Source organism: Limulus polyphemus, unplaced genomic scaffold (genome assembly GCF_000517525.1).
Source record: "Limulus polyphemus unplaced genomic scaffold, Limulus_polyphemus-2.1.2 Scaffold474, whole genome shotgun sequence".
NCBI classification, from domain to species: domain Eukaryota; kingdom Metazoa; phylum Arthropoda; class Merostomata; order Xiphosura; family Limulidae; genus Limulus; species Limulus polyphemus.
The window spans coordinates 460,500-480,046 of record NW_013666084.1 but is presented as its reverse complement, the minus strand read 5'-3'; the positions used below and the strand labels follow the sequence as shown (position 1 = coordinate 480,046).

At 33.4% G+C, this 19,547-nt stretch overlaps 1 protein-coding gene across 2 annotated transcripts in view; it reads right to left on the bottom strand.

Moving 5' to 3' along the window:
* The window catches only part of LOC106458493 (pericentrin-like), a 153,406-nt gene that overhangs the window by 58,110 nt on the left and 75,749 nt on the right, over positions 1 to 19,547 (bottom strand). For both annotated transcript variants that reach the window (XM_022384726.1, XM_022384727.1), the window contains 2 exons: positions 12,287 to 12,439; positions 2,632 to 2,815 (listed from right to left, as the gene is read on the bottom strand). In XM_022384726.1, the coding sequence (XP_022240434.1) occupies positions 2,632 to 2,815; positions 12,287 to 12,439 (337 nt within the window). The remainder of the gene's footprint in view (positions 1 to 2,631; positions 2,816 to 12,286; positions 12,440 to 19,547) is intronic.

Genomic DNA, 19,547 nt, shown 5'->3' with positions numbered 1-19,547 from the left:
TTTCCGTAGATATGCCCCCTGATCTCTTAATACACTTACATGTGTGGTTTATAAGCATACCATGCATTTTCTATCTTCTCATTTTAATACAGTATTTTCCCAAATTTCTAAGTTATTCTGGGATGTTAAGTTTTCACATAACATGTGATCCAGAAAATCATTAAGTTGTTTTTGTTCTAATAGTCTTTGTTCTTTGTGAGATTTTGCAGCAAAAATAAGCCATGTGTGCTTCAAAAACATACCAATCCTTAACCTTCTCAGTATGAGCTCAGTGAATTACACGAATTTCGTGACCCCAAAGTGACCATCAGTTTCCATACTATAGCTTATAATGTTTTGTGTATCTTCACGAAAGTTCACAAGCTTTCAGTAAGTGTTACAAGTTTCTAGTAGACAAAAAATCAGAATTTTTTGATTAAGTATTGTTTCTAAAAATTTGTCTGTGAATATATGGAGTCAAAGTTTTGATTGCTCCAAATGCAAAGTGACTTTCAGTTTAAGATTAAAAGTACTTTTCTTTATCTGAAAATCTTCAAATTTCATTTGCATAATCTCTAAATCCTCCTACATAAATATAAAATATGTTTTTTAAAAAGCTTTATATACTATCTGTTACTTTCTATACCCTAACTCTATAGAGAGTCAGTTGATTTGACCGACCTAGTAATCACCATGAACACACAATCTACATACAATTGTTTATCCTAAATAGCTTAAAGCTCATAGCAATCTATATCTGTTTATATTTAACTTTATTGTTTTATTGCTCTTTGAACCACGTCTAACTAATAATCCCACAACACAAGTTGTAAATCACCCAGCGAATGAGGAGCTTACATTACCGTATTGAATTACATAATGCACAAGCTGCTCATGAGCATATCTCATGAAGAATTTTTATCATTAATAATATTTTTAATTACCTTGCCTCATCTAACCTAATAAGTTTATAATTCACATTTTAGTAACTTTTATAATAATAAATAGAGACTACGTGTGAAAAAAAAGGAATACAGTACTTATCTGGGTCTAATTTTTTTGCTGTTGACTATCAATGAAACTTAAGCCTTTTATATTAATAGTGCTACTATACTAAATAATGTTTATTTAATTAATAATGACCTATGAACACAGAATAAAAAAATGCACAGAGCAAACAATGTCCTATAAATGCCATATTTTTCTGGCTTTATAACTATACAATACAAGCCTTTAAAAATTCAGCTAAACTTGTCAACTTTTACCATTAAAATTTGATTTATTAACTATGTTTAAATGCCAAGTTTATTCATACATAATGATAATAAAGTAGTTTAATTAAATTTTCAATGTAACTCTCTAAAAATGTCATGACATGCACACTTTAACCTGTCCATAGTTAGAGGGTTAACCAGCGAATGTTAAGAGATACAGTTCTGTTCAAAGTGCACCAAATATTGAAGTGACTGAAAACAAAAGGAAGCCAAATTCATGGAATATAAGCAGAGGTAAACTTGGTCTGCCCATGGAATGTATGGAGTAATGTTGCACATTCTGCAAGAATATCAAAGCAGTGACTTCCAATGGGAGGTCAGGTGATGCTTTGAAGTTATGATGTTAACTTTGAAATAGGCATCTTCAGGTTTAAAGTCTGGTAGATGACCTTGGTCAAGTCAGTCTGACAGAAGTTATCTCTGATCAAGTAAAAGTGACTGTCGTTGGCAAACAAACAAGTACACACACTGTGTTTGTGATTTACATTGTGTCCAGTCTCCTTATTTCATTCTAATGGACTTCATTTAGGGAATTCAGAATTACACTGTGATAGATATCTTGACAAATCTCCTGTTATTCAGTGGGCTTATCCCATCGCTCTCAGAAAAATCAGTTTCACTTAAAAATACCACATATGCAACATGCCACAGTGATCAAGTAATATCAACAATTAACACATTAGTCATCAACAACAAATTTTCATGGCATCAATAGTCAGTCAGTGAAAACTGAAGTTGAGAACATTCTACAGGAATCATTTGGCAGCTTCCAGAATTTCTTTGTGCTGCTTGCTTTCATATATAAAAAAGGCACATGATGGTAGTTGCATGTACAATTTATATCTTTGGCAATTACGGTACTTATTAACTAACTGAATATTTAACATTTAAATACACACAAAAATTAATTGGAAATTTTACTCTGTGACTATGAAAATATACATTTATTCATATATGTATCAGAATATTAGATGTACCTTGTGTTAAACATCTTACTTAGGGGCATTATTCTGAAGATAATTTTAAGTACAACGTTTTTAAGCTTAAGTACTAATTTTGCAAAATGTATTATAGTGTAAGTGAAAAATAAAACATGCAACACAAACATAGTTTAATTTTCCTATTTGTAAACACAAGGAATAATTTTTTCCTCACTAACACTCAACATAATTCTAAAGTAAACACAAAAAGACAGCAAGAAAATAAATATTAAAATTCTGTATGTTATACAGTTGAAAAACCTATGCCTACATATATGACATACTTCACATTCATATCTCTGCAAGCAAACAATAACTGATATCAAAACGTCAAAAACTCCAAATCTTTGAATTTTCCCATTAATCAATTAGCAAACATCAACTCAGCAAGAACATACTTTCTGTTCTGAACTTCTGCTCTAAATGTGAATTTTCATCTTTCAGATTTTTGTTCAATTGTTCAAGGTGATGAACAGCTTGCTTATGTTGGTTTTTTTCCTTATTCAATGAAAGTTTAGTTTGTTCCACTTCTTTCATCAATTCATCAAAAAGCTCTTTTAAATTTACATTTTGATGTTTTTCCTAAAATAAAAAAAAGATTATTTGATCTTGCTGAGTTTTCAGATAGTTAAAAGAAAATTATTTAGCAGTGTATCACAGTATCTCTGTTTTTTCTTTTATAATAAAAACAATAATAGAGAAATAAATGTATGGTAGTTTCATGTAACTTTTAACACATATTGCAATACATATAAATCACTGGTTCAGTTACAAACAATATCTCACTGTGCAACACTTCACTGTTGGTAATTTACTGTTTAACAAAACACAACTGTATCGTGATAAATAAAATGGCAGTGCTACATTATGCCAGATTTTTGGGGTGATGTTCTGGTTTCTTTTTGAGACCTATGTGTTGGATTAAAAAATAAGTCTTGATGGAATAAACAAACAGTTTCTTATTTTGTAGCTGTACATTATTCTCAAAAATAGAAGTTAGTCAGTCAGATATGTTATACATATGGTTTAAGATTTTTTTTTTTTTATGATATATATGTGTGTGGTCCAATGGGTCTTTCAGGGCATCAGGAATTTGTTTTGAAAAAGGTGGATGTTGATTGACAGGCAATTTCACATCTAGAATGTTGTTGTTGTAAAAATGTTATTTTTATATGACTTTAGGAATTACCACCTATCTAGTGGATCATGATATTGTTTTGCTTTGGTACATTTATTGCATCTTTCTTGAAATTTCATTCGACTGAGTGGCTTGTCAGTGGCTAAGAAGTTGAAATTCTACTATTTTTAAAGAAATTGTTTCGTGCTTGTGTCCATCAATCCAGCCACATAAAAATATTCTTTCATTTGATTTTCTTCTGTGTATATTGCTATATTTATAAATGCATGGGCCACATATTTTATGGAAATATGATTAGATAAGGTTAGACTCTATTGTTTGAACATTACAGTATGTTAACATGATTTTAAGTTTAGTTTAAAATTAAAGTGCTCAATAATTTAAATAAAATTTCAAAAGTTGCTTATCCCTGGGTGCACAAAAGTAGCTAAGCATTTGGCATACACTTTTGAAAACCCTTTTGTCATGTAGTAATGGATCACATGAACTCTTCAAATGTATGTAAAACTATGAATTTTTTTTTCCACAAACAGGAATTAATCATACATCTAAGCATGCTCAGATGGATATCTTCCTTATCATTTATGCCTGAAACTTCATTTTTACTATGATAGACTTGTAAGAAGGAAATGTGTACATACAGAGTTAACTATTTCAAATTCATTATAGCTTCTAAAATGTAGACTTTAAAATACATGAGAAGGCAATTGCTAGACTTCTTACATTAAAAAAAAAGGAGGAGGAGGAGTCTGGAAATAAATTAAAATAGAAAATAATTTTTGTGGATAATAAAAATACCCTGAGGTCCCTAATCAAACAAAGACCTGTAAAAAAGGCTATAAAGTGAAAATTTAAATAGGAGAGAATAAATTTTATTAGTGGTTAAGACCCTTGGATTAACACACAGTTTGGTGGGGAGTGAGATTTCATTGGATATATCAAGATACATTATATATCATTCACATGACAAATACGTAACTTGAACAGGTTTGAACACATTCAGAATCAACGAAAATTGGTGTAAGGTGTGTCCTAGAAGAATAGCAAATAATCTATGCTATTTCAATGTAAGTACAACTTACAAAATAATGAAATAATACAGTATGTGTGTGTGTGTTTAAAGGATACCTATCAGAAAGAACCCTATCAACACTAGACAGGTGAATTTCAAAAGCCACCCACACATGGTATATAAAGCAAGATGAAAACCTTATGTGGAAGTCAATACATTCAAAATCTGACCATTTGAAAATAATGTACACAGTGTTATGATGACATCAAGGTAACACTACATTGTACCTACAAGTGTAAAAGCCATTGTCCAAAATCATATTAAAACAATAAGAATGAGTCACTGCACTGTGTACATTATCTTTCACATAATCAATGTGGTTGTAGTCTACAGAGGAAGTGAGTTTTCAAACATTTGGTATATAATGTAATGATGTAACTTAGAATAGTCTGTTCAGCTGTGTAAAAAACACCTAATGATTGTTGTCACTGAGGCATTATGATATATGTCATTTACATTTCTCTTCCAGAACAAAGAATGATGTTCAGAAAAAAGAGCAGATTGTATGTTCCAATAATGTCTCAAAGTATGTGTCATTCGGTATTGGTGTTTATGGAAACTCACTATTATTATGCTGTTAGTTTCATAAATGTAAAAATGTTAATCAATTACATAAAGAAAGCTTATAATTTCTGGGTAGTTTCAACTGAAGAAAAAATTAGGTTGTTTTTCCAAGTTTGTGTACACGTTAATTTTGTGGTTCAAAAACTGACAAGCCTAGAATTATATTAAAATTCCAAATTAAATAAGGTAGAAAATTCTCTCCCTTTAATGTCATCACACCATCAAATTTAAACCAATATTTGAACTGCTATAAGTGGACAGAAGTTCTTTTTATTTTCATATCTATCTCATAACATATTTTATCCATTCAACCTCCTCTAATAAGTTTATCACATTTTGAGATGCAATGGCATTGTTAGTTGGTTGTTCAGCTTTGGTTTTAAGTTTCAAAGTTTTATGTTTGGTTTTAGGGCTTCCTTTTTCTGTTTATGTACCTTGTAAATCTTTAATCTTCGATATGTAATAATATTAGTAGATTGTTGGAAGTGGAAGTACATTGGATGTTTATGTGATTTACAGTGAAAATTTCACATATTTATGCTTATATATGTACTAACCTCGTCCATAGTGTCTATAATGATAAACATTCTCACTCTCGTTTTTTGTTCATTGTAAAAATCAGATTTCCAAAATACCTACCTGCCACTAGTGTCACAGTAAACCATTATCTACACATTAGAATTATATAGGAATGCTGAAAAATCATATATAAAATTTCAAAATAACTTATTATACATTGAGTTTCTGAAAGAATGCACAGCTTTTGATTTATGTCTAAAATTTTTGCATTTCAAATTTTCCAAATACCATGTTGCCCATAAAAATTGTTAAACCAAGAGTTATTGGAAAAGAACAAGTTAAAATCAAATTACTTAAATCATTTGTTTCCAGACTCTCAGTGTTAAAACAACATATTAGTCACTTGGATTACATATATTTAAAACAAACCATGAGACTCAAAACAAGAAAAACTTATAGTGTAAACTAATCCAATTAAATAAATTACACAAGCTAAAAAGAGACAAGTACCCAATAACCATGTTTGCTGAGAACCCATCTGAATTCATAAATAACCTCTCCAATCATGTTTTAACTGACCTTGAGAAAAGAGTTTTGTCACATGGTTTGAACTGCACAATTACTTCTGATAAAATCAAATATACTGATTTCTTTGTAAATTTTGGTAAATCACTGACTAATGTAAAACCTTTGGCCATTTGGACTAAAATGACAACTTTTGACAACTTTGTCACAGAAATATCAGGAATAGCTTTATCTGGTTTCTATGCTTTCAACTTAAAAAATATAATAGTAATCTGTCAAACAATGAAGAAGCAGCCTTGAATACTTAAAAAGTTTAGATACTTAAGTGTCCTTAAATCCGGACAATGGAAATGAAGTTGTTATTCTCAATAAACAAGACTACCAAGACTATGCCATCTTAAATGACTCCAGCAAGCTTAAAGTGTTGGATAAAGACCCACCCAACAGAGAGAAAATAAACTTTAAAGACTCCTATTACACCTAAAAAGAATGTCATTTCTGATCAAGTATATAACCAGATTAAGACCTGTGGGAACACATAATGTTATTCTTTATAGTCTGCCTAAGTTACATAAAGCACGTGTACCAATCAGACATGTTGTATCTTACATAAGAACACACAGTTATTACTTCCATTTACAAAGAATGACTTAAATATCCTTTAATTTCTCTAATTTCGTCAAATCCTTGAAACTTGATAAATCTGTCTTCTTTACCAGTTTGGATATTAAGTCCTTATACACTAACATTCCACTTAATGAAGTAATCAAATTAAACAGTGATTTATTATTTCCTGATGACATTAAGGTTAACAGCTTAACTAAAAATCAATTACAAAACTACTTGAAATTACGACCAAAGAATCTCAGTTTGTGTTTAATAATAAGACATGATCAAATTAATGGTGTAGCAATGGGATCACCACTTGCTTTCATATTAGCTGATTTATTTTTGTCTTATCACAAAACTAATTGGTTACAGTCCTTTCCATCTGAACTTAAGCCTTTAGTTTATGTGAGATATGTTGATAACACTTTTATTGTATTCAGAGAATAGAGACATGTCAAAAAGTTTCAAGATTACTTAAATTCCAAACACAGGAATATCAAGTTTTCAGTTGAAAAACAAAAAGAATGTAAATTGCCTTTTTTAGATCTAGAGGTCAACAATCTGAACAACAGGTTCAAAACTAAATACAACAACAAACCAATATTTTCTGGTCTATATTGTCATTTTAGCACATTCATAGTGCAAAATTTAATTTAATAAGTATTCTATTTCATAAAGCATTTAAACTTTCTAGCTCTTATTGTTATTTTCATGATGAAGTTATCAATATAAAAAATATTCAATTAAAAATGCGTTCCCTCTAGCGCTCATCAAAAAAGTATTTATGAATCTATCAATAAAGACTTCAACATTCCCAAATGTCCTATCATCTTGGTTTTACCCTTCACTGGTTCTCATGGCATCAAACTAAAAAGAAAAATCAAGAACATTCTGCAATCAACTTATCTCCAAGTCAGCCTAAGAGTGATCTTCAAACTGAACAAATGAATATGCAATTATTTCCTGTTTGAAGCCAAAATATCTCATTCAAAAAAATTGCTGGTGGTGTATTAATACTTGTGTCCATGCTGCAATCATGTCACCAAAGCTACCTCAACCTTGATTTGCCCTCTAAGCATTGATATAAAAGTTTTTGCTAATAGTGCACCAGTCTATTATACACCTTTATTTTCACACCATTTCAGAACATGTGCAGATCATGTGACTACCCTCCACCAATTATACTGCACCACCTATACTAGCACAAGTAGCTTCCTCTATTGTTCTAGCGCAATCCTCACTTTCGAGAATTGGCAGGTATAAACTAAAAACACTGCCATGTCAGTGGTGAGGGAGGATGGGAAGTGGGTGAGTACCTATTGGAAATACAATTTCAGTGTAAGAAAATGTTAAATTACGAAGTGGTACTACCTCCTCTCATCTAAAGCTAGAATCCCACATTGCAAAGGTGGAGGGGCTAGTAAAGGCTTGACAGTATTCAATCAAGCGGAGAGCTACCACCTTCAAAGAACAGGTGAGCCAGAGGAAGAAAGTAAGGCACACTTGTGGGGTATAGCACTACTTCTGGAACAAGCATGCTCTTTGGCCAGTAATGAAACAGTTATATATTTTTGGAGGAATGTAACAGGCAGCCACCATATACTCAAGAAAAAGATATACAGCACTTTGCTTTGGAGCAGTGTGGTATAACTATGATGTTAATCAACATAGAGTGGACATATGAAATGTCTAATATGCAATCAACTTCAGGTCTGAAGAATTATGTGCTAAAGGACCATAAATTGTATATGAATAGACCAAGTGTGGTCCACCCAGGCACAAAATAACTTGTGGAAGTGCCTTGGATATATAACATTATGGCCAAGTGAGTTCCGTCTGGGCAGAAAACATTCAGTGGAAGTGCTTTGCATGATACAGAGATCAACAAGTGTAATCCACCTGGGAAAAGCCCAGAGGGAAGTGCCTTGGATATATATAGGATTAGTTCAAATGCAGTCCAACATGGGCAGAAACATCCAATGAAAGTGCCTTACATAAGCATGTATATTATGATCAACAAATGTGGTCAGCCTGGTCAAAACATCTGGAGAAAATGCCTTGGATCCAGAATAGTATGTTATTGTTTATTCAATAATTATAATGACAACAGCCCTCTTCTCACTGAGTTTGATTTCTTTCATTGTACAACCACACTCAGGAGGAAACCTTCATGGTCCACCACTCCAGTGACTGGGAACTGGAGTGGTAAGGACTCCCGTGCTCCACTAGAAGAGAAAAGGGGGGAGATTAGGCATTGGGGAGTCCAGAGGAGTGACACACTGGAGACTGTGCAATGGGTATCTGCTATTCCCTATTTTGAAAAGCAGAAAGACCCAGATTGTAAGAATCATGGGTCAGTGGGCAAAAATCCCCATCTGCTTTACTCATGAAGTCCATCAGTGACAGTCCTTTATATAAAATACATTGATAATAAAAGTTTGATATATATATACATACCACCGGAAAAGCTTCCAGTGGTCTTACAGAAACACCCCATCTTTACAGTGTGCATTAAAAAATATACAGATTTAGTGCAAATATCTCATATTCAGCATACCTCCCCAGGCAACACCTACCACTAGGTGGGATCCTGAAATATGATGTATATCAATTGCAAAAGGTACCAAATAATAACAGGTCAACTTACTTTAGACAAAGACTGATTGGGCCTGGAAAGAGGCAATCAGAAACCAGTTGTCCATATAATGATGAGTCTGAAAACCCAGCAAGTGAAGATGATCAGCAAATGAGCAAACCACTTGAGAGAACACATAAGGAGCTGAAGCCAGACAAAATGGCAGTGCATGGAACTGAAAAACACAGTTTTCATGGATGAGCTAAAGAAAATGACATAACCCTGGAGCTATGGGAATATGAATATAGGTGTCTGTCACATCAAACTTGGTCATCTAGAATCCTGAAGAAAAAACCCACCAAAGTGAGAGGTAGGACTCCATAGTGAACTCGGGTGTCTCCAGAAAGGTATTCAGTCAGGACGGATCTATGATGGGTCTCCAATCTCCCGTGTTTTTGGGTAGGAAAGTAACTAGAATGGAGTAAAATCCTGGATGAGTGGTCACAACCTATTTGATAACTCCTTTGTGTAGGAGGTACCAAACAACCTTGTCGAGATGACTGGATGAGGCATGATCCTGAGGAGGAAGGAAAAAACTGGATAAGAGGATAAGGAGAAGACCTGCCTGAAGGCAAAGACCCTCTGACAGAATCCGTAGAATCCACGTATCCATCATGAAGATGTACCAAACAGTTGAGAACTGTTGCAACCTAGCCCCACCTGCCCTGGAAAATACATCCTATTGCCTATACTGCTGACCCCTGGAGGAACAAGAAAAATTAGGGTAAGGATGGGAACACCTGGAATAGGGTAAGGGATGGGAAGAGGAAGAAGAGACACAGAAACAGTGAAGCTTGGGTGGGAACAGCCGGATGAGACAAACAAGATGCCAGGGAGGAAGGTAGCCTTGCCACATCAACCCTTGACTTCAAAGACTCAGGATGACCCCCAAAAACTCTTTCACAATAAAACATGGCCTGACAAAGATCCCTCAAAGTAGACAGGGGGAGATGCACCCATTCAAGTAATGTGCCTCTCCCCAGCAAATCCCAATAACATAATAACCAGGTGTTGAAAGACAGTGCAGATGCTGAGAAACTGGCTAGAATAGATAACAGGAAAATTCTGAATTCATAAGAAAATTTATCAGGTGACTGGCAAAAGGCTTGAGACAACAACTATAATGAAGAAATAATACCAAAAGAGTGGTCAGGGCAAGACAAATCCTAGAAAACTGAGATTGATTAAAGTGGAACAAAGATCTCAGATTCGAGCCCCACAAGAGGAAGAGAGGATACAGATGTTGGGAATCCAAAAAGGGATTCAAAGCCCACTGGTAAGCCAAATTATATTGGTCCATTAACTGGGGAGGACAGGGCATACCCGCACCCGACAGCAATTGATCAGCAAATGTTAAGTATGAACATGGATGGTGAGTGAGGGAAGAAAACATAATAATCAGAACGAGGTTCTTCATCTAACAAGGTAAGAGAGGAATCAAAGGGTAAGGGTGAAATATTTAAAATTTGACATACCTGATCAATAAAGTGTAGAAACAGCAAGGTATGCAAACTCTCCTGATCGTCAGCATTATGTGACAGACCAAAAAAGGCCGGAACCAGAAAAATAGAGTCCAAATTATCTTCATCTGAAGAAATTCTTCCTCAGAAGCTTGTTCAGGGGGAAGGGGAGAACAAACTGATTGCTGAACAAAAGTGTCCAAATCCCTGCTTGAACTTCCTTGGTAGATATCATCAACCTACTTTGCTGGGAACTAGTGACATTACTCTCCCCAATATTGGCGGGAAATTTGTTATCCACCATCATAAAATTTGAATTCATATTTCAAATTAGAATTCAAATGATGGCTCTTTGAAAAACAAATCTAAAATTCGAAAGCAAACACTGGTGAAGGACTGAAACTCGATCACATGAAGTGAAGTAAACATGTCTATACACTGTAATGCCAATCGAGAAAGTGAGGATTGTGCTAGAATAGTAGAGGAAGCTACCTACGCTAGTATAGGTGGTGCAGTACAATTGGTGGAGAGTAGTCACATGAAATGGTGCAAAAATAAAGGAGTATAATAGACGGGTGCACCATTAGTGAAATTTTTTTAGCAACAATGCTTAGAGAGCAAATCAAGGTCGAGATAGCTTTGGGTGAAAGGAGGTAGTACCATTTCATAACAAAATTTTAGTATGAGTAGTTCCTAAAATGAAACTTCGATTTTTAGTTTTGAGATAAAAAAAAAGTCAAGAAATTGAATGAAGCTTTCTCTTAGAAAAAAACAACATTGATTATAGCACTTTACAGAGAATGAATGCCTTACTATTCAACAACAACAAAAAAACAAAACAAATAATCTGCAGAATATAATATTTACCTCTAAAGCATCAGTTTAACTTTTAACAATGACCTAATTATACTGGTAGTTTCAAGTAATGATAAAATTCAGTGTTGTAAAATGTTTAAACTGGTAAAGCATCAAGGATTTTCATTCCTATAGTTTGTCCTTGACATATTTTTAGCCAGATATATGTGAAAATAACACTTCAGATCTACTTTACTTTGTCTGCTTATTATAAATCACTGTTCAGGAGTCTTTTCATTCAATACCAGAACTAATCCATTGGACTGGACTTAACCACTACATTGAATAACTTGTATTAAATACAAACAGAATTTCAGATAAACTTTTGGCTGTCATAAATGCAGTTTAGTTTATTAGTTGTGGTATTCAATAAAAGACTTCTTGGGTAATGACTTGTAACAAACAAAAGAGAGGTCTAGCAACTATTTTTACATACCTCTAAAAAGAACTAATTAGGAAGAATGTATGAAAAATTCTAGTTTAATAAATGCAGTAAAATTTTACAGTATTTCTAGAAACCAGCCTGCTGAAATTATCACCCACAGAAACCCCATCAAGAAAAAAAAAATAATTTAATACCACTAACATGTTTTTCATACAATAGTTACTATAGGTAGTTAATATTATATTTAAGAAATAAAAGCTTTCAAGGATTGACCAACATTACAACACCAACCAATTCAATTATTTTTTTCTTCACTTCATCATAAATGTGATCTTTATAACAGAAATGCTTTTCCATTTCTTGTGTCAGTTTCTTTCGCTGTTCTCCAAACACATTGAAAAGAGCCTGTAAAATAATTTCTTTTCCTCTGTCATTTGCCACATCCTGAAAAGATAAGCATAAATATTCAGGAAAATTGAACTGATCTAAAGTGCTATTAATAGTTTTTAATACTGTATTAGAAACAGTTAGTTCTATATTATATATTTTCATTATGTAGAACATAAATATTTTATGTTGAGGAGCAAGTTTAAAGTGCAGCTAACCCTTGGCTACGTGAAAATTCATGTTATAAAGGTAAACACAGATAAAATGATTTATAAGAACAAGGCAACATGATTGACGTAGGTAGCAGAAATTCCCGCATTAGTGGCAGATTTTCAATAAAGCTGGTAAAATAATATAGTATTTCAATCATACATGTTGCATAAGCATCACTAATTAAACTACATATTATTTTTTGAATATGTGTAATAAAGATGTTTAATTTTTTTCAGTCTTAAAAATAGATTATGCAATTTAAGTTCAGTACAAAGTGTTTCAAATTATAATATCAGTATAATTAATGTAATAGATGAGAAGATTTTACAGAAGGGGCCAAACCTATAACTTTAAGAATGAAATCAAAAGATGTTTACATAATTGAAAAATGAAATTATACAGTATGAGAACTCCATAATAGATTACAAGCATACTTTCAAAACAGTATCTTATACCTGCTTCACATACAAATATATATCAAAATACTATTTGAAATATTTAATAATTAAATTAATACTAACATAAATATTTCAAGATTAATATCAAAAGTAGCTTTTATTAGTGATTCTTTAAAACATATACAAAACTGATATGATTAAAAACTTTGACACGGCAATTCAACCAAAACTAACCTCTGTCATTAGTTTTTTAAAACTTTTAACTCTTCCAGATACATCTCTTTCTCGTGTTGCCATTGCCAAACAGCAGCATCTTCTTTAATGTGTGGTGGCATAAAATGATGTTGCAACAAATTAAGTTCTGTTAAGGAAAGAAGCTACAACAAAATGGGTAAAGAAAATATTTAAAACAAATATGACAAAAGTGAAAGGCATAAACCAAAAGTTAACATTTTCCTACATTGAAAATGTATTTCCAATATACTTACCCTTATCACATAATAGCTTTTCACAACTCCTGCTGCCCTCTATATGTAGAACACCCCATCTCTTCAATGAGCTTTACAGACCTGTACAGACATATGGTGCTGATTTACACTTAAGTAAACCTGGACAGGCACCACTCGATACAGAGCAGGATCCAGGAAAGGAGAAAGAGCCACCAAAAAGGGAAGAAATAAAAGAAAGAACTTGCCCTTTCAGAGTTGAAATGATGTCTTTAGAATGGCAACAGGTGGCCAGCAATAGTGAGATGAAGAGCAGATGCAGGAAGTAGGCTATACATGTGTGAAGCATGGTTCAAATGCCAGCCTGAACAGACAATGGAAGTGGGCAGCCAGGGAAAAGGTGAGTTGACATATCTGGTGAGAAGAGACTTGGAAAATGCAACAAGAATCCTTGGATAATCCTGCATAAGCAAGACAAATAAGCTGGGAATCCATCTAGTAAGGCTGATAGGAGAAAGACCATGCATAGAAGAAGTATTCCATGATATAAAAAGATGGGAACAGAATCAATGGTAGGAAGATGATCAGAATCAGAATGGGAATATAAATGAGAAATGGAGGGGAGGGAAATAGGAGTAAAGGTGATGCACCATTGATGTCTTAGGGTTTATGAGAATACACATAAAATAGATCAAGTACAGTGATTGAGGATACAAAGGAGCCATGTATGAAGAGATAAGGCTGAGGAAGATAAGCGTGACAAAGTGGGAAAGAGAAGTGTATGTGGATCTGCCAAAAAAACTTCAGGGTATAATGGATAGCCTCAAAAAGGATATGGATAGAAAAGAGATAATGGAGAATAGTTACGAGGGTGAGATGAAGACAGGAAAACTGAGCTTGGTTAAACCTTAGTCTTGTCTCTGGGTCAGAACCCCATGCCTGAATCAGAGATTCCAAGGTCTAGAATCTAAAAATGGAAATTCCAACCAATGATAAGCCAAGGCATAGAAGTCAGACAAAGATGGGGTCAAGGCATGTTGGCACCCAAACATAATTGAACAAAAAACTGTTCAGTGTGTACATGAAATAATCCGATAATGGTGCAGAATGAAAGAGGGGGGGAGAGAAGGAATAATAAGACACAGGGTTAAGAGACAATAGGTAAGGTACCTGGGAAATCATGTCCAAAAAAAGCCAACAAAGGATTAGGGAAGTCCAGAGGAATAGCATGGGATGGCACAGCAAAGGCTGTAGGTGGGAAAAGTTTGTCCAAATGCTATTCATCAGGACCAGATTCCTGCAGAAAGTGTGGAGCTCAAAGCCACAGAAGTAATTAGTGGTGGTGGATCATAACAGAAGTCATTAAACAGAGATTTCATTATGAGGAAATGAAAGAGAAACATATTCCACAAATACTAAGCAAGCAGAAAATAAATGACAACAAACTAAGAGTGGTCGAAACACAGTAGAATTAACTGAAAGTGCACACACAAGAATTGTAAGTACAAAGCAAAAATTGAGCATGACTGCACACTGAAATGACAAACTGAGAAGTGATGATAGTGCTCTACAGTATAGAAGGAGTATGCTGCACTGGGAGGGTGTGTCACATGGTCATTTGCATGCTACAGTGCAGTTATACATGGGAAATTATATGATTATAGGTGATAACATGAAGGCTAGTGGTGAGCAAAAATTGCACATATAGAGAACCATACAAGTTGAGAAAAGCTATTACGTGAGAAGAGGTATCGTTCCAGAAACAGTGACATTTTAGTTTTATAAATATTAATGTTTATCAATTAAATTTGGAAACTTCTAATGCCCCTACATTTTAAAATTAGTAAATTATAGTAGTACTACAGGTAGCACAGCTTTTACAAAATTCTAGACACCTATATAAGATATTTTTATTTTGCAGATGAAAGCAAATATCCATTCACATTTATGTAGTCATTGACAATAAACTTGGGAATGATGTGGCAAAGATTTATTGTATTTCTTCATTTATATAGAAATTTTGCAGTCAATTTTATAATATGTGTTATTTAAACCAAACACACAACATTATATGTGATTGTCGAATTCTGGGTATTAAACTTCCCATGGAATTATATTTTTTTGAAGAGTCACTATTAACATCTTAAATACAGTCTCTGTGTAAGTTTTTTTTCTTGGGGGGGGGGGGTAATTTTTACACAACGTGGTGTTACTTTGCTACATAGTTTTACAACCACTAAAACAGGTTTTTCGTGCTTTCATGATAGGATCTTTTGTTTCATGACATATCCAATTATCTTTTGATAGCACTTAAAGATCAATTGTGTTACATTTTTTAGTATGTAATTTTTTCATCTCGTTATATGTTACAGCACATACCTTACATGTATCCAGTATTCAAAACCTTGTGATAAACCTTGGAGATTCTCCATCATGCATTCACACTTTTGACATTTCTGGGATTACATGGAGTGAAAACGTTTTTTAAAAGTTTATCCTGTTTTCTTTTCCAAGTTTATCATGGCTAAACACCAACATACAGTTGCAGAATAAAACAGTAAATGTCAAAGAAGCCCCAGAATTTATTCCAGAACTTCTGTGAATGTATGTTATCCTGCTGAATATATGCACACTTACAAAACAGATATACTGTAGGTCCTACAGCACAATGCAGAAAAAGGATTAACGTAATATAAAGTTATTTGTCACTACTTAAGAGCATTACATAATGATCTTTTTTAATTAGGAAATTTTAAAAACTTCATTAGGTATTTTTTTTAACTGTTGCATTTCATCAGTTTGGCAGAAACTTTTATTAAATCATATACTGAAAAGATAAAATACTTTTTTTGAGAATACTCATTACACAAAAGGAAGTACACACTGCTCAGTAAATATATGGGATACTGAGTGCAAATTCCACAGTGTAGAATTTTTCACTCACAGAATTAATTCAGTAAAACTTAGTAAAAACTACAACAGTTCATCATGTTATTTCACTCACTGAATTATCTAATGCAGACACAGTTGAGGAATATTTTCATTATCTGGTAGTCAATGGTCAAATGTGATCAGGTGACAAAGTAGAATTAATGTGAAATTAGTGAAACCTGCTTATTCATCACTCTGTATTAGTTTTCTTTAGTTCCCAAAATACTTTCAAATACAAGTGAATATGAATAGTGTACATACTCACCTGTTAAAAAGTAGTTTAATGTAGTAGTGCAGAAATATTTGAAAAAAAAAGGAAATTGAACTGCTAAGTTTTAATACATTACAATACTAATCATTTCACATTCAGTTTTAGCTATGTCATTAAAATTAAATGTATGAATGAGCTGCTACATTAATAATTTCTACTGACTGATTTTCACAATATTTTTTCTTTTATATTAAACCATTTTGATGCATATCATTCAATCACAAACTTTAGTGAGTAAGAGACACTTATAACCTGCTTTTTATCTTAGTTTATGCAATTAACGTAAAAGACAACACAGAAAGTGTAGAGTGAATGAAAATAAACTGGTGAATAATATAAATTGTATGTATTTTTATATTATATCAAAAATATAAAGCTTAATATGAAATCCAACTTTCTGATGAAGAAGCAAGTAGTCAAATGATATATGGCTAAATATATATATGATATATTTGGCTAAAAGACAAATAGGATACACTAATGGATAATAACAGAAAAACCACCAAATTATAATTACATATCCATAATAACAGAAAAACCATCAAAGTATAATTACATATAAGTTGATTATAATAATTTATAAATGTTATAAACATTTTCTTTGTTCAAGGCACATTTTTTACAACACAAAACAAACGGAAAATAATTACGGATCTAATAGGCATAATGATAGTGATGAAAATCACACTGGACCATAGATGAGCACTGGTAGTGAATTAAATGCTTACTGTGCAAAGAAATATAGCAGATGCAAAATATATTTAAAATGATGTTTTTACATGCATCTAATTTGAAACTCATAATGGATAAATTTTAAGGAATGTGGAAAGAAATGCAGTTTTGTGTAATTTTTATCATTTTTATTTTGCCTTTAAAACTGCAAAAAATTTCTGATCTACTAAATTGTTTGTTTGTTTGTTTTGAATTTCGTGCAAAGCTACACGAGGGCTATCTTTGCTAGCCATCCCTAATTTAGCAGTGTAAGACCAAAGGGAAGGCAGCTAGTCATCACCACCTACTGCCAACTTTTGGACTACCCTTTTACCAACGAATAGTGGGTTTGACCATCAAATTATAACACCCCCATGGCTGAAAAAAGGGCAAGGATGTTTGGTGGGATGGGGATTCGACCCGCGACCCTCAGATTAAGAGTCGAGTGCCCTAACCACCTGGCCATGCCGGGCTGATCTACTGAATTAAAGAATTTTATTAGGTAGAACAGGAATTTAAACAAATATTTACGAGACCTTAAATATTGTGAAATATTTATATATTATACCATCATAATTATTTGTCTTAATGTTTTTGGTCAAAATAGTGTTCAAAAGGTGTAACAAGACAAGTTCTGGAACAACTCCAAATGAAAGTTTAAACAAGTCTTCAACAGTACAAGTCCCTATGGAAATATTATTTTTATGAGAATGTGAATAATACAACTTACAATTCTTTTGGGAATGTACATTTGACAGCTGAATTTTGTGCCTTTTGTGTGCATTATTATTTTTTTAATTGTATAATCTTAAAATGATGATAGTTTCATAACAAGAATACTGACATAACTGACGGAAAAGAAGGAGCCCCTTGGTCTATAATGGCTACCTCATTCATTTTATCAAACACCCATATACCTGTATATCCAGCCCTTATGTTTTTATGTATTCATCAAGCCTTTTCTTGAACTCTCTCAATTCTATTGCATGCATCTACAACATCTGAAGATGGTCTATTCCAAAGGATAACCATCCTGTTTGAAAAAAAAATGCCTAATTTCTGATGATATCTACCCTGCCAAATCTTAAATCTATGTTCCCAGCAGTCCTACCAATCTTATCAATTCATTTGTAATTTTAAACACACTCTAAAGCTTCATGAACTTAAACACTCTCTGAGCCTTCATAATTTTACATACTGTCTAAAGTTGACATTTTACTATGCTGAAAATTTATTTCCTATAAATTCTTACCTCTCCTTACATAATAAATTTTCTTGACTTATACTGCCAATTATATTCACATATTTTTGCCCACCACTAGCCTTGATACTCCTACCTACCCTCACGCATTTTTATGAGGCAGCTGCATGATAGCATGTAAATGAGCATGTGACATAACTTCTAGCACAGCCGACTCCTGGTGAATGGTCTGGTGTAACATTACCAAATTAAGCCCCACTCCAGAAAGTGTCCAAAGGATGCCAATGGGGTGTGTGAATGAAGAATATGTAAGACACAATCTTGGGATACTGCACCTCTTCTGAGCTGGGTATACTCTTCACCTGTGAAAATGATGTGTCACAATAAGGGTGGAATCCTGGTGTAGAATGGCTAGGGTGCAGTGGACCGTAAGGGGGAATTCAACTTCAACCAACACGAAAAGTATTGTGAAAGGAATACCCGGCCCATGGTTTGAAGAGAATCTTCTACTGTTCACCTCAGATACTAGAACTGGAAGGGAAGATCTTCCATTTCTAGGATCTGCATCATCATGTGTACATGTCCAACACAATGAACACCAGTACCCCTCAGGAACTGACATTTGGATGATGGTAGGAAGGCAGACAGCAATGTGGTGGCTTAACTCCAGGCCAGAACCAGGCAGCATTGGGAATAAATCATCCAGTCAGTGGTAAGAGGAGGGCACTACCTGGGTCACTCACATGTGAGGATGGCTGGTCAAGCTCCACCCAACACCAGTCCCCCCCCCCCCCCCCGTGCTCATTGACTGGCATTTAAAATTTTATAGAACTACTGTTTCCTGAATTTATGTCAATAAGATTGGTATCAAACTGTAGATTATACTTCAAATTTTAGTATTATACATTACTCAATTTCTTAATTTAAAAGTATATATTCAAAAAATCACAGATAAACATTGATTTTTGTGTGTCACATGGTATGTTGAATGCAG